This window comes from Serpula lacrymans (assembly GCF_000218685.1).
Source record: "Serpula lacrymans var. lacrymans S7.9 unplaced genomic scaffold SERLAscaffold_2, whole genome shotgun sequence".
Lineage (NCBI taxonomy): Eukaryota > Fungi > Basidiomycota > Agaricomycetes > Boletales > Serpulaceae > Serpula > Serpula lacrymans.
In genome coordinates this window covers 2,870,342-2,884,120 of record NW_006763291.1, presented here as the reverse complement: position 1 = coordinate 2,884,120, position 13,779 = coordinate 2,870,342, and the positions used below count along the sequence as shown (strand labels likewise).

The window sequence follows — 13,779 nt, the reverse complement described above, 5'->3', positions numbered from 1 at the left end:
GTTGTACAACAGTTGTTCTCTCTTTTTCTTATTGGTCAATTGATTCCTCAGACCACTTTTCATATATTCTCCTTTCGGTCTGAGGAACGAACAGTTCACTATATAAAGCCTTACTTATTCATGTATGATTCCTTAGTTTTCTATTACTGAATTTACCCGCTTTACTCCTTAACAAGAACCTTTGAAGCTTACCTCTCAAAAGTCCTCTACTCGCTATATTTACTAGCATCTGTCGACCTCAAGCTCATCGAACCCCTTACTCCCTGCAAGTGCAGAAGGAGACAGGTTTCGTTTTTGTTATAGTTTATCGTTGCCTCACAAAAAGTGGATTAAGATGGGGATCCAGAAATGGCCATTTGGTGAGAATAGAAAAGACAGTGAAGGGTCCCATGGTGAGGCTAATTAAGGGAAGAAGGGTAAGGGGAACAATGAAAGCAAGGGTGCAATGTGTAGCCAGTGACAACGCAAAAATGTGCCAAATGCCAAAATGCGGAAAGTACTGAATGGAAAGTAAAGGTGAGCGTGACTTGATTGCCTAATAGAGGTGGGTGCTAATCAGCCACAAGTTCAAAAAAGGCAATGTTAATTACTATTACACATGGCACTGTGCCTGTGTGGTGCAAAGGCGAGTCTTTGGAATATTCACTTTGTTATTGACACCTGTCCATGCTACCAAGCAACTTTGGTGCATGACAATGCTCAATCAGTAAGCAGATGTTATTCTGCTTTATTTATCTAATATTATTTCTACAGGATCATGATAATTTATTCCGCTCACCATTCATCCTGAAAATGTTTGCATCCCATCTAAAGTATACCCAGGGCACTTTCAATGTCAAAGTCCTTGAAGCACATGGAACAACTTTAAAATCACCTGAACTGCAAAGTATCTGCCTTATGGCACATTTGCCAGTGCTAGTCTGCTGCTGCTGTGAGTAATCTTTCCTTGTACTGATGTATTGAGTAACCTGTCAATCTGGTGCTAGGTGTGGTGTATCTTCATCTTCACAATGTGGTCAAACCACAAAATTTAATGGGACACAGAAGAGGATAAGAAGATGGAGCTCAATGGAAACAGTACTATACATCCATCAAGACACTCAGGCCAGAGTCATTAGAGGAAACTATCTCCAAAGCAACAGAGTATAGTAATAGTGGTAAAGCAGCTATGAAAGCTAACTCCAACTCTGATGACGACAGCAGCTTTAATCCTTGTGCTTGCTTGAGAGATGTTTAGGTGTGCATTAATACATCATGTATTCAGATTCACTCATACATCTTCTACAGGTATGAATAACAATTTCACAGATATGAAAATGCAGTTTAATATTTACATACACAGTTAGATTGTACTGTATCTCTAAAGGACTGGTCAGCTCACATTTTTCATCCTTTAATTGCTTGTTCTTTGTGACTATACTTTTTTTACTTGCTAAAATTTGCCTGCTCAATTACTCTTTTTGCTGTTTTTGGTATCCACTTAATGTCTGTTTTATTTGTATTGAAGTTGCCTTTTGCTCAGTCCCATGAAGATAGTTTAAGATAGGATCAAAAGATCAAAGACCTGCTCATTTGATTTTAACAACTTATAAGCTTATTCTATCTTACAGAAACATTAAAATGTTTTTAAGCCAATTAAGGATTTTCAACATTTGCCGATGAACATCAATATCAACACAGCTCCCTTGTCATCAGTCAGGCATTCTAAAAAAATATGTGTCCATAAGAATGATTCAAAATCAAAAATAATCACACTACAAATGAATGTCCTGGTGAGAGAAAGGAACCAGATCCACCAGTCCACCAGTCCACCACCTATTCCAAATCTGACAGTTCCATGGTCTTACCAAGGGTCTGGTTGTAGTGGACCACCTGGTTAAATAAGGGAGGGAGGGGAGTAGTTCCAATTTGGAACAGATGAGTCCCAGGCAGCATATGGTAACTGTAGCTGTAGCAAAGACAATAGATGAAGGATGAATGTACCCAAGTGAATGGGACAGCAAGGAACATTGGGGGCGCAAGTGGGTGGACTTTTTTCAGCTCAAAAACTACCAACCCACGTTCTAACCAGGCAAGATGGTGTCATGCACCAAAGTTGATTGGTAGCATGGACAGGTGTCAATAACGAAGTGAATATTCAAAAAGACTCGCCTTTGTACCACACAGGCACAGTGCCACGTGGAATAGTAATTAATATTGCCCTTTTCGAACTTGTGGCTGATCAGCACCACCTCTATTAGGCAATCCAGTCACGCTCACCTTTGCTTTTCCATTCGGTACTTTCCGCATTTCGGCATTTCAGCAAATTTTCGCATCGCCACTGGCTAAACATTGCATTGCGCCCTCGCTTTTGTCGTTTCCCTTACTCCCCTTCCTTTGCCTAGCCCCACCATGGGCCCCTTCCTCTCCTTTTTATTCTCACCTGACGGTCGTTTCTGGATCCCCATTCTAATCCACTTTTCCGTCACCTCCACCCTCCTCCTCCTCATTTTATTTGCACCCCCACCATTTCTGATGTCACCACTTCCTATCCGCTTCCGTCGCCGATCCGTTGACTACCACGTGCCACTGCTGATATCAGCAAAGCCCCGGCGGCCAGTTCAAATAGGGCAACAGGTCCATCTTTATGACGTTGATCTACCATCATATACTATCAAAACATTGGTCGCTCGTCTTGCCTGGTTGGAGCATGGGTGGGTAGTTTTTGAGCTGGAGAAGGTTCATCCCCTTGCGTCGCCCATGTACATCGCCGTCCCATTCACTTGGGTACACTTATCTTTTGTCCATTGTCTCCGCTACAGCTACACCTACCACACACTGCCTGGGACTCACTTGTTCCAAATTGGAACTACTCCTCTCCCTCCCTCGTTTGACCAGGTGGTCCAACATAACCAGTCCATTGGTAAGGCCATGGAACCGTCGGATTTGGACTAGGTGGTGGACCGGTGGCTTCAGTTTCTTTTTTTCAGCAGAATATTCATTTACAGTGCAATTATTTTTGATTTTTGAATCATTTTTATGGACACATATTTTTTTAGAATGCCTGACTGACAATAAAGGAACTGTGTTGATACTGATATTTTTTTTGCCTTGCCCTTTTTTTACTGCATCTTCCCATGACATCATGATTTTCTTGCTCTCTTTCTGCTATTGGACTTTACTTTATGGCTGTACAAACCTGTAACATTACTTACACAGCATTCATTGTTCTATCCCTTTCTTTTCCTTATTTTGACAATCTTATCCTGTACTACCTACGCAGGATTTGTCAGCGTACTTTCCTTCCTTTATGTTCTTTCTCATTCTTTTTGCACAGCTATACTGTGCATAGCCTACTTTTCTTTTACTATATAAACCCCTGTATTTTACCTTGTAAAAAAAAAACAAGAACTCCAATCCAGACTTCTTCTCTACTCTCAAGTTCACTACTCTGCTACTTGTGATCCAGTGTGGTCACAACACTTCCCACTTCTACCACTGTTAACTGCTGTCATCGTCACTCATCACTTTTTGAAAGTGATTGTCATCCCCTTCGATTAGAGTCCTTCTGAGCACTACAGTTTGTGCGTCAGGAGCCTGCTATCACTGGGAACCTCGTCACCTCGTCATCCTCGTTGTTCTCAAACCTACCTTGGCTACGATTAGCAAGGTAGTGCTCGTCTATACTCGCCACAAAGCCCCTATCTTTCTATAAATTCAACTATCCCTCCTCCTCAAAACCCACACTCATACACCTCTGGGTTTTTACTTTGAAGGATCCTCATACATACCACCCCACGAACAACCAGAGCACTCCACTGTTCTAGGAGGCAAAGCCCATAAACAAGTTCCGTGGAATCTGGGAGGATTGTGTGTTAGTTTGTTTTTGTGTGTGGTTTTCTAACAACAGTTCTCATCATCAACAACGGGTGACCAATGATTGAATGTTGGAGGATGGTAGATCGATGTCATGGAGGTGGTCCAACTGCCCAATTTGGATTGGCCACTGGGGCCTTGCTGATATGAGCAGCGGCATGTGGTAATCAATGTATTGGTGATGAAAGTGGTTAGAAAGTGGTGACATCAGATATGGAGGAGGAGCATGAAGGTGATGAAAAAGTGCATGATAATGGGAATCCAGAAATGACTGACATGTGAGTGTTATGATACACAATTTTTGGACCTTTAACTCTCTGTTTCAACCTTCTTTTCAGTTTTCACACAACTATGCCATGCGGCACTTCCCTTTTTGTTCAAACTCCACTTTCTCGCACGGCACTATCCTTTCCCCGTTTTTGTTTTCAGGTACAAGTTTCTCACACAGTGGAGCTGGTCACACGGGCTGTGCCCTATGACATCATCAGCCACTGCTTTCATCAACTGTGTAGTACATAAGTACAAACACTCTGTATTAGTATATAAACCACAATAGATCCAGGAGACTCCTCAGTGAGTCCTTCTATTGTTTACCCACAACTAACTTGGTCCTACCCTAAGGGAGATTACCCTCTCCTTCATTTACACCTCTCTGCTTGGACTAGTTGAGTTGTGTGCCAGAGTATTCAGACTTTGGTTGTTACAGTGAGAGCAAACACAACAGAAAAGGGCCCATGGTGGGGCCAAGTAAGGGGAAAGGAAGTAAGGGAGAGACAACAAAAGCAAGGGCACAATCATGTGTAGCCAGGTGGCAACACAAAAAATTGCCAAAGTCCAAAGTGTCAAAGTGTGGGAAGTACCAGATGGAAGGCAAAGGTAGGTGCGACTTTATTGCCTGATAGAGACAAGTTCTAATCAGTCACAGGTACAAAAAAGGAAATATTATTAGTATTCCACATGGCACTGTGCCCATGTGGTGCAAAGGTGAGTCTTTTGACTTTTTGCTTTGTTACTGACACCTGTCCATGCTACCAATCAACTTTGGTGCATGACATTGGGGTTTGGACAAAAGTGTCCAAGAACCAAACCAAGCCAAACTTTACCATCCCTATTTATGATCCCTTACTTCAAGCACCTCTGCAAGGATCTGTTTGGGTCCATGTTGTTCCTCTTGAAGAAGTTTGTAGAGACAGGACTGCCACCATTCTTTGTACTGTTGCATGCCTCCAATCAATGCTCTCAATATTCTTGGGGGAGCTCTAGAGGACCCAATGCATTCAGCTCTGTTTAGTCAGGAAAAATCAACTTTGTCCATCACATGACTTTCCATTTTTACTGAGAGTTGAGTGAGATAAATACAGTACTGCAGTGTTCTATTGAACAAGCAGCATATCTACAACTGATTACCCTAGTGGTTTTTATTGTAACTGTATGCCACTTCAATAATCTGCATCTATGAAAGCATCATTTTGCGGCAGGAGCCAATTTAATCTTCATGTCTCAAGTGGCAGTGAATGACTGTACTTACCGGAAGGTTGGCTCTAGCTGGCTGCCAATGCAGTGAGGAACGTAATTGTAAATTGTGTGTAATATGTGGTCTACAGGAATCCGGGTATGAGGAGTAACTACATAATAAAGGGTTATGTGATGAATTTATACCAGGGGTTCACCAGCCAGTCCATGGTCTGCCCTGCCTAGCACGCGTCACGGAAGGTATCTAGTATCAACCTGGGAGGAGTATGGATACACGGTTTACGCAGGTCGGAGGTGAGTTTCAGACGTTGGTATATCATCCGCTCGCGCAACCACAATAACGGCCGTCATTAGCGACGAGAACGCGAGCATGAGCGAGCTTGCAGAAAGTACTGCATAGCGGGCAGATGAGACCCCCGTCAGGAGGGACACGACGACGAAGATATTAAGGGGAACGCGGAATAAGGAAGAAAGCTGGATTTCGTTGAAGCTTCATGAGTCCAGAAATACGTGGAATTTGTGGCGGACTCACAGTAGCTCGATGTTCATTTGAGATCAGTGTCCCTCGGAGCATTCCTTGCACAGGATTATACATGCCCACACAAGCCTCAAATGCACAGAACGCCCAAAACCTCACCTTTTCCTTGTCCGATCTGATGCTCACTGCAAGTGCAAGGGCGCTGACAGCACATACAAGACTGCTTAGTTTTGCATGAAGCGCCAGGGAAGAGTCACCTGGAGCAGTCGGTGTGGGTGGTGGGGCATAGGAACAGATAGCGGTATAAAGGAGAGAACCGAGCATCATAGAAATCATGAATGAAGAGAATATATATCCGAGAGGCAGCGCTAGAGAGGAAGGAGATGCTTCTTGGAGAGCTGGGACCCAGAGAAAGACGAATAGATACATGGAACCCTCGAAACAAGTTTGTGTGAGGCCAATCACTAGCAGAAGTGGATCTAAATGAATATTATATCAGCCGTCATCCCCGCAAAAGTACATGATTTAATATACCACTGCGAACAATCTGCCAAGCTTGTCTGAGGCGCTTGAGCTGCATAATATCGGTGGATTCAGTCCCTCCTCCACTCCCATAGTTCTCCGCCCAACTGGCGCGAATAGCTATAAACCCGAGCAGAAGAAGCACACCACTAGCCATAAAGGGCGTCGCAAATGAATTAGTCAATGTCACCAACTGGTTACTAGCAATTCCGGCGCCAGTAGCTACGAAACCATTTACTAATGTCGCACGACCCATGATAGTCGATAGGTCTGATGATGGAATAGTCAAGGAATTGGATGATGATACTAGCCATGATTCAAAGGCGGAGTAGAGTATCGATGTCGATATACCCCCCAGAACTCGGCCGCAGAGTAGGACAGGAAGATATGGGAAGAGGATGCAGAGACAGGTGGCGGTGTATGTTATGCAGAATGTCAAACAAAGTTTCTTCCGGCCACTTGATTGGAGACAACATCATTCGTTCAAAACGTTACATGAGCGAGATAAAGAGGATGGCTTACTGCTGATCTGCCCAAACGCCAACCAAAGGGGCAGTGATACCAGCGGAAACGAAACCCGTGACAAATAAAACTGCGACTGTCCTCTCCGGGAATGCGTATTGTTCTCGGTATAATGAATAGACGTAGGGACCTTGTAGCCAATCGGCGCCTGATAGGAAATGAAGCAAAAGCGCAAACCCTGATTAACGAGTCCGTGTGATGCAAGTCTACGAGCACTTGCCCATAACAATTGCGTATACGACAATATATTGTCTCGTCAATGACGCGAACGAGTTTAGAGGTGGTGAGGGATTTCCGTTCTCCAGTCTGTCGGCGGGATAGTGGTCTTTGGTAGCTGTACTTCTTTTGCGAGAAACATGACGCTCGAGTAAGAGAAAGACGAGACAGGAAGACACAAGGAGAATTAGTTGGAGCTCGTAGAAGGCCACCATCGCTGGGCAGTGGTTGGCGTAGTAGAGAGCGCGGTGGGTGTTATAGTGTGTCGGTGGATGTGGTGAGCGTCTCTAACCTGTGTTCTCTTCGTTTGCTGTCCAAGAGAATTTATGAATTCCGTTGCAATTTCCCACCTACTATTTCAGCTGAATTTTCACCGAGATAGAATTTATTAGCTGTGGGGCTGCCCTTACCGACGTTGACGCGTTGACGACGGGTGGAATAAACACAACATCTCGGCAAACGCAGCATGATAAGATCGCTCCAGAGGTCTAAGTAACGTAAGTTACGTCCTATCTACATTTCTCATCCACCTTTAAGTTCAAATATTGTATGGAACACTGTGTTCATTCTATGTTGCTACTGTATGGACATGTGAAAAAATCAGACCGGTGAGAAACTAAGATCTAGAAAGGAAAAATAGAAATGATGTAAACCTTTGGGCAGATTCAGAAGATATCCAGAATGAAAATGGAACGTACAACTATGGGACAGCAGTGGGATAAGCAATAGGACCATCAGGGGAGGTAAAGTGAGTAAAGTGTGAGCAAAAAAAAGCGTTTCTAAAAATCAAATGGAAGAGTTATATGCAACTTTCATCATAACTTGGCTAGAAGTAGGCCAATGACGACATAGACAATCATCGCGGGGGCTGCGAGTATGCAGTAAGACCAGAAGATAGTCCGGCTGATAAGTCGTTCGAAAGCATCATTCGATGCAGCGTGGGAGATCTGATACATGTTTCTCAGGAAAGCTAGCACCGATTAACAGCAGACAGACTTACCTGAGCGAGCGTCAACGCCACAGGACAGCCTATCAGTAGCACAGTCGAAACAACAAATACAGGGCTGTAATGAAATATGGTTAAGTAAACAAGCATGAAATACACCACAAGACCACTTACTCTTCAAAAACGTTGTGTAGATCATATCTGGACGATAGCGCCATAAGGGGCAGAAGCAGTAAGGGTGTGATGATCATCCTCGACGATACAGCAATGATGACTGTCGTGGTTTCCCCAGAATCACTTGGCGCCGAGGAGGCGCTTAACAGTGTCTTGTTCCTCCGACCTATCGTGGGTTTCAGTTTGAAGACATCTTGCAAGTTGCTGAGAAGCGACACGGACGACCTCCTAGTACTTAGGCCCTCCGGTCGGTCTTGTCGAGCTTCATCAGGTGGGGTGTAGAAGTACGCGCCAAGAACCACGAGTGTCAGCGGAATAGAACAGTTGCCAGCAGACGTAAGAGCGCCTTTGATTGGTTGGACATGATCTTCCATTATGTGCTGGAATGGAGGTACGCATGCCACGAAAAGCGAGAGCAATGACGCCCACAATGGAGCTGACATGAACTGATTGATCTTAGTCCAAGAGCTACTCAATCGGTGGCGGAAACGCCTCCGAATAGACTGCATCCGCGTGGACGTAGGCTGTGTGAAGTGACGTCGGTATACCGGGATGATATCGTCTTCTTGATCGGATACGTTGATGTCATCAGAGGATAACGGTGGAATAAGGGCTTCTGATGACAAATTTCTATTCTTTCGAGTGGGTGAGTTGGGAAACGAGTGGATGATAGCGTTCCCTGGAGGGAGCAACAAATCATTGTCCTCGCGGGCTCTTTCAGGCGAGATTGTGTTACCCCCACTTGACAATGAGTCATTGTCGTGATCTACATAAGTGGAAGGTTGTATCGCTGAACTATGGCTGAATATTTGTTGCTCCTCAGCCGAAGGGTGTGCGATGACTTCACTGTCCGAAAGTAGTGGGCTTGAACGATGCCCTCCATTTGGAACCGGAGTGTCATCAGCGGCAGTCAAAAGACGAACACCAAAGCTCCAGCGAAGCTATAATGAGAAGTCAGGGCGTGATGTAGGTACTACGTTAAAATATATTATGGAACGTACCATCATGCCTAGGGTGCTGAAAAACACGAGGTAGGTCAACGCGCGACCCAGCATGATGTCCTTGTTGTCATCTTCGCCCCATTTTAAGCCCGGGACAGATATTACCAGACTCTGCATCAAAGCGGTCGGAAAAGAATTCGAATTCATGAACATGGAAGCAGCCATTGCGAAGCTCCTGTGCAAATCACAGGTATGTCAGCGATCGATCAACCTCATGGGCCAGTAGATGATGAATGACCTTTGGGACTTTTTCACAAGGAAAAGTTTACCAAGCGTGTATGAGATGAGGAACGATGTGCCATTTAAAATAACCCAAAATATAGGGATGATCCACAGTTCCCGTAGTTTCCCTGTGAATGATGGACAGTAAATTGGAGTAGCTGGAACACATCTGCTAAGGGGACAAACCTGGGGAAAGGAAGAACGCTACTTTGACAAAGAGGAGAGACGGTGTGAAGAGAGATATGTTCATGCGGTTCAGTGCCTAGAGTCAGCGTATTCGTTATCGGTTTGTATATTGGGCCACCGACAATATACTCACTTTCTGGACTCGTTTATCAAGAATGCCCTTCCATGCGAGGACGTATCCAGCTAAACATAGCAAAAATACTTCAAGAATAGACTGTGAACCCAAAGTGATGTGTTCCGATGCGATGCGAAGAAGTATGAGTTATAATCATGGGATAAACATCAAATCACTTACCGCGAATACTACGAGCAAGAGAGCCAGCACAGGTGTGTCGAACGCCATGGTACGGTGATGGTGGGTGGTAGGGGTGCGTGTGTATGGTGAAAGATAGTAAGACCTATGTTTATAAGGACCGCTTTAGTTTGGGTGCAGGTGTATCGCCATGAGAGGAAAGAGGTGAGATCTTCCGTGCCTTCTGAGTGTACGCGACTGCGCCATGTCGCGCTGACTCAGCCTGGCAGTCGGTTCTCTCTTATCGCGGGTACATATCACGTAATCATGCTGTCCACGTTCGTCATTGCACCCTATCGCGGAGCCGTTCCCTACCATACCCTCTTCATCATCGTCAATCATTGCTGTCATTGCTTACAACCGTGTATCTCTATTTCGCATATTTTCTCATAATACTCCTCCACACGATGGCCTGGTTCTGCACTGGAAAAACTAACTCAGACCTCATTTCCAACATGGCAAAGAAAGGCATCTTGAACTCTGATCTCGTCGCAGCGGTAAATCTCATTCGTGTCTTTGCATCATCTTCTTCAGGCTTATTTGCTCCTTGGCATCGATGCTTAGGCTATGGCCAAGGTTGATCGTGCCAACTATGTAACCCATAAAGCCGACGCCTACCAAGACTCTCCTCAGTTGGGTCTTTCACTGCCAAATTAGCTTTACAGTACCTGATCTCATACCTCCAGGCCCATTGGGCACGGCGCAACCATCTCTGCCCCCCATATGGTAAGCTTCTATCTTCCAGAATCAATATGCCCCTATCTCAATCTATTTCTTAGCACGCTCATGCTACTGAACATCTTCTTCCTTTTCTCCAACCTGGATCAAAAGTTCTTGATGTTGGAAGTGGCTCAGGATACTTGGCAGCCGTACTACACCACCTAGTTTCGCCAGAAGGAGTACAGGGCAAAGTAGTCGGCATAGACCACATCCCAGAATTAGTAGAGTGGTCAATACTGAATTTGAAGAAAGACGGCTTGGCGGAGGCACTACAGGATAAACGGATTGAAGTAATAGCTGGAGACGGTAGACAAGGTAAGCATATTCACAATCTGTGTCCCTAAATTAGCTGTTGAGCTGACTTCCTGGCTTAGGTTATGCTAGCGGGGGTAAGTCCAAATAATATGAAAGGCAGCCGTGTCTTTAACCCCGAATGATTCAGGCCCGTACGATGCTATCCATGTTGGAGCAGCCGCTCCAACGCTCCCTACTGCGTTAGTAGAGCAACTCGCTAGTCCAGGCAGGATGTTTATCCCAGTCGGAAGTTACACTCAACAAATCATTCAAGTGGACAAGGATGCCAACGGTAAAGTGACCAAGAAAGAATTAATGGGAGTCTCTGTACGTATATTTAGTTTCATATCGCATACCATCTGATTTGTCTTGTGAGTAGTATGTTCCCCTGACCGATGCCGAGAAGCAGCAGCGAGGATATTGATGCCAACGATAATTAGGCATCCAGTCAGCCTTTTTCAACTTTTTTCCAATTTCGAATAACTGTATCCTTATCTTGACCTGTATTATCGAAGCACAATGTATTTTACTTTTACCAAATAGTTTTATAATGTTGCAGCTTGCCAAGTCCCTGGCTTATTGTCTGTTCTGCACACCAACTACTAAATATATTTGGGCCAAGAAGAAATTGAGCAGCGCCCATCGGTGATACAGTACATGTGAAACAAATGAACCAGTTCGGCTTCTTGCGATCTTTGTGTTTTGTGAACGTCCTCGGGGTTGTACACCATTACCTCCGCAAAAACTACTTGGCCGAGAAACCAAGAAGTACGTCAATATTCCTGTGATAACACCACCTTATCAAGATAAGATAATACCGCTGTCTTCTTCAGCAGTAGCATCATCACAGACGCACGTTTTGCTCCTAATATTAGTAGCCAAGGTATGATTTTGATTGATAAATGCAGTTCCTGCTCTCCAAGTGTACCAATTAGGAAGACCGAAGACCCGTACGTACTGAAATGTTCTGGTTCAACGGCGGGCGGTGAGCTTGTTACTTCTAGTCCGTGGAGTTCAGTGGAGCATGGCGGGTTTCACCTTGCGTCCCGATGCACGCAGTTTAGCGGTATTAGAATTACTTAGGCAGTACACACCTTATCGCAAACTGATCTCTAACTCGATATCATGGCAGGCATGCAAAGTCACAGGTCATCGATCATCTAGTACATTTAGACACATTGCAGGCACCCATGCGTCACTGGAGGTCCTTCAAACTAGAGTGATGGTCATGACCTGCGTGTGTTAAACGAGCGTTGATTCACTTAACAAAAATAACTGCATCGTTGTTGCGGATAAGCCATCCCTCTTGCAGGTATATCACGTTGAAGCCTATCCCCCAGAGCTTGGAGAAGGAGATCGCGATGAGAGTCAAAAATTGCGGTTTTCCAACGGTAGATATCCCCCTAACATCTATCTCAAAAATTATTGTCAGCCATTTGCCACAAGTAAATTTCCTTTCGCAAAGGATAATACCCTCTGACCCCCCGACAACTTGAAGTCATGGTCAACTTGGAACGTAAACTTGTAAAAGGGGAAGGGTATAACCAATGTCTAAGGTTAAGGTTATCAACTAAGCGCTTAGTATAAATCCGCAAAAACTTGCATCCGGTTTCCCTTTACCAACCACAACAGCTCGAAAGCCGCGAGGCTCACACCGCACAGGAACGCGCTTTTAGCGCATCCATTTTCGTGAGCGGGCTAAGGTCTGAGCATTTCAATCTCCCTGTGATCGGCTCTAGCTGGGCCCCATGCTAATGCGTGGAGCGACGTACAAGAAAAACAGACTGCAGTTTTCGTCAGTACCCACGATCCTTGTCACGAGGGGAGGGAAGAGAACTGTGGGCTTTGGAAACGTCGTGGAGATCGGGCGGACGATGCTGGCAGTGGGCGCCCTCCTGATCCACTTTTATCGCGGATTCTGTGCTCTCTGAGCGCCTCAGAGGGACATGAGGACATCACGATCCAAATGTGTCGCCACGAACAGACAATGGTCATGGTTAATGGGGGATCCCGATACATTCTTTGAGACATGTCAATGGAACTTTATACGCGCGTCTATCAGATTCCTGGTAGGCTGCTGCGGCGGGGCCTTGCGATGTGTTTGCTGTCCGTATGAGAAGAATGGAGCTTCAGGGTCGTCTCACTGCTACTGGTACGCGTCCGTCCTTGAGTTCACTTCGCGGCTCGAGGACACAGTCAGCTTTGTCTGCGAAACTCGATTCAGACTACTCTCGAGCTGTTGTTGCATGGTTTAATTTTTTACACTTCGTCTTCTTCGTGAGGACCGGTTAGGATGGGCCACTTCTAGATTCAAATGTTATTCTAGGTTCAGGTGTGGTCTGCATTTCACATCATGTAATTCTAACCAGCAATATCAGTGTCCAAATACTGAGGATACAGGATTATAGTGAGGGGCGTTTCCTCATACCTATATTTGTCGGTTCAGTGACGAATTACTTTGTTCTAGTTGTTGCTATGTCCTTCTTTCCATGGAGCAAGTACCACGCAAATACGTGTTTTGCAGGGCAGCTGCAAGGTATGACATATCTGTGGTTCGGATACTTCGTGATTATAATTACAATAGCAAGTACCTCCCATTAAAGCATAGATGAAATCAAATTAATATGTTTGAAATTTAAACATCATTGCATTTTTCATGCCAAGGGCAGGTCGATACTGTGTCAAATATATATTTCTTAGTTTAAAGCAAATCTATCCACTTTTTGCATCCCAGATTGTCAACCTGTTCGGTGTTGGACACAAGTCGACAATGAAAAACGGGTTATTTATCCCCATTTTTGCTACCTGTAAGTTCTTTCTGCCAGCACATCACTCTGGGTAGGTCACGTAATGTGATGCTGTGACGTCGACCTGCATT

General features: G+C 44.9%; 5 protein-coding genes across 5 annotated transcripts; 3 read left to right on the top strand and 2 right to left on the bottom strand.

Moving 5' to 3' along the window:
* Positions 1 to 5,204: 5,204 nt before the first annotated feature.
* Positions 5,205 to 7,360, bottom strand: SERLADRAFT_354256 (uncharacterized protein; the record flags this gene model as incomplete). The annotated part of the gene is made up of 6 exons (XM_007314037.1): positions 5,205 to 5,308; positions 5,384 to 5,802; positions 5,861 to 6,285; positions 6,341 to 6,786; positions 6,851 to 6,998; positions 7,071 to 7,360. The coding sequence occupies 5 exons, from the start codon at positions 7,279 to 7,281 to the stop codon at positions 5,608 to 5,610; spliced, it is 1,425 nt and encodes a 474-aa protein (XP_007314099.1).
* Positions 7,361 to 7,527: 167 nt separating this feature from the next.
* SERLADRAFT_413173 (uncharacterized protein) lies at positions 7,528 to 9,938 on the bottom strand (the record flags this gene model as incomplete). The annotated part of the gene is made up of 8 exons (XM_007314036.1): positions 7,528 to 8,013; positions 8,067 to 8,130; positions 8,187 to 9,127; positions 9,188 to 9,362; positions 9,426 to 9,537; positions 9,596 to 9,671; positions 9,729 to 9,809; positions 9,891 to 9,938. The coding sequence occupies 8 exons, from the start codon at positions 9,936 to 9,938 to the stop codon at positions 7,882 to 7,884; spliced, it is 1,629 nt and encodes a 542-aa protein (XP_007314098.1).
* Positions 9,939 to 10,159: 221 nt separating this feature from the next.
* On the top strand, positions 10,160 to 11,489 carry SERLADRAFT_458175 (uncharacterized protein; the record flags this gene model as incomplete). The annotated part of the gene is made up of 7 exons (XM_007314035.1): positions 10,160 to 10,384; positions 10,452 to 10,519; positions 10,574 to 10,613; positions 10,667 to 10,922; positions 10,982 to 10,996; positions 11,050 to 11,228; positions 11,281 to 11,489. The coding sequence occupies 7 exons, from the start codon at positions 10,295 to 10,297 to the stop codon at positions 11,323 to 11,325; spliced, it is 693 nt and encodes a 230-aa protein (XP_007314097.1).
* A 5-nt stretch (positions 11,490 to 11,494) lies between these two features.
* On the top strand, positions 11,495 to 11,974 carry SERLADRAFT_458173 (uncharacterized protein; the record flags this gene model as incomplete). The annotated part of the gene is made up of 1 exon (XM_007314034.1): positions 11,495 to 11,974. A coding segment is annotated over one exon (186 nt), but the record flags the coding sequence as incomplete, so codon positions are not given.
* A 548-nt stretch (positions 11,975 to 12,522) lies between these two features.
* SERLADRAFT_445629 (uncharacterized protein) lies at positions 12,523 to 13,541 on the top strand (the record flags this gene model as incomplete). The annotated part of the gene is made up of 4 exons (XM_007314033.1): positions 12,523 to 13,227; positions 13,280 to 13,313; positions 13,369 to 13,437; positions 13,490 to 13,541. One exon carries the CDS (start codon positions 12,848 to 12,850, stop codon positions 13,154 to 13,156), a length of 309 nt encoding a protein of 102 aa, XP_007314095.1.
* Positions 13,542 to 13,779: the final 238 nt, after the last annotated feature.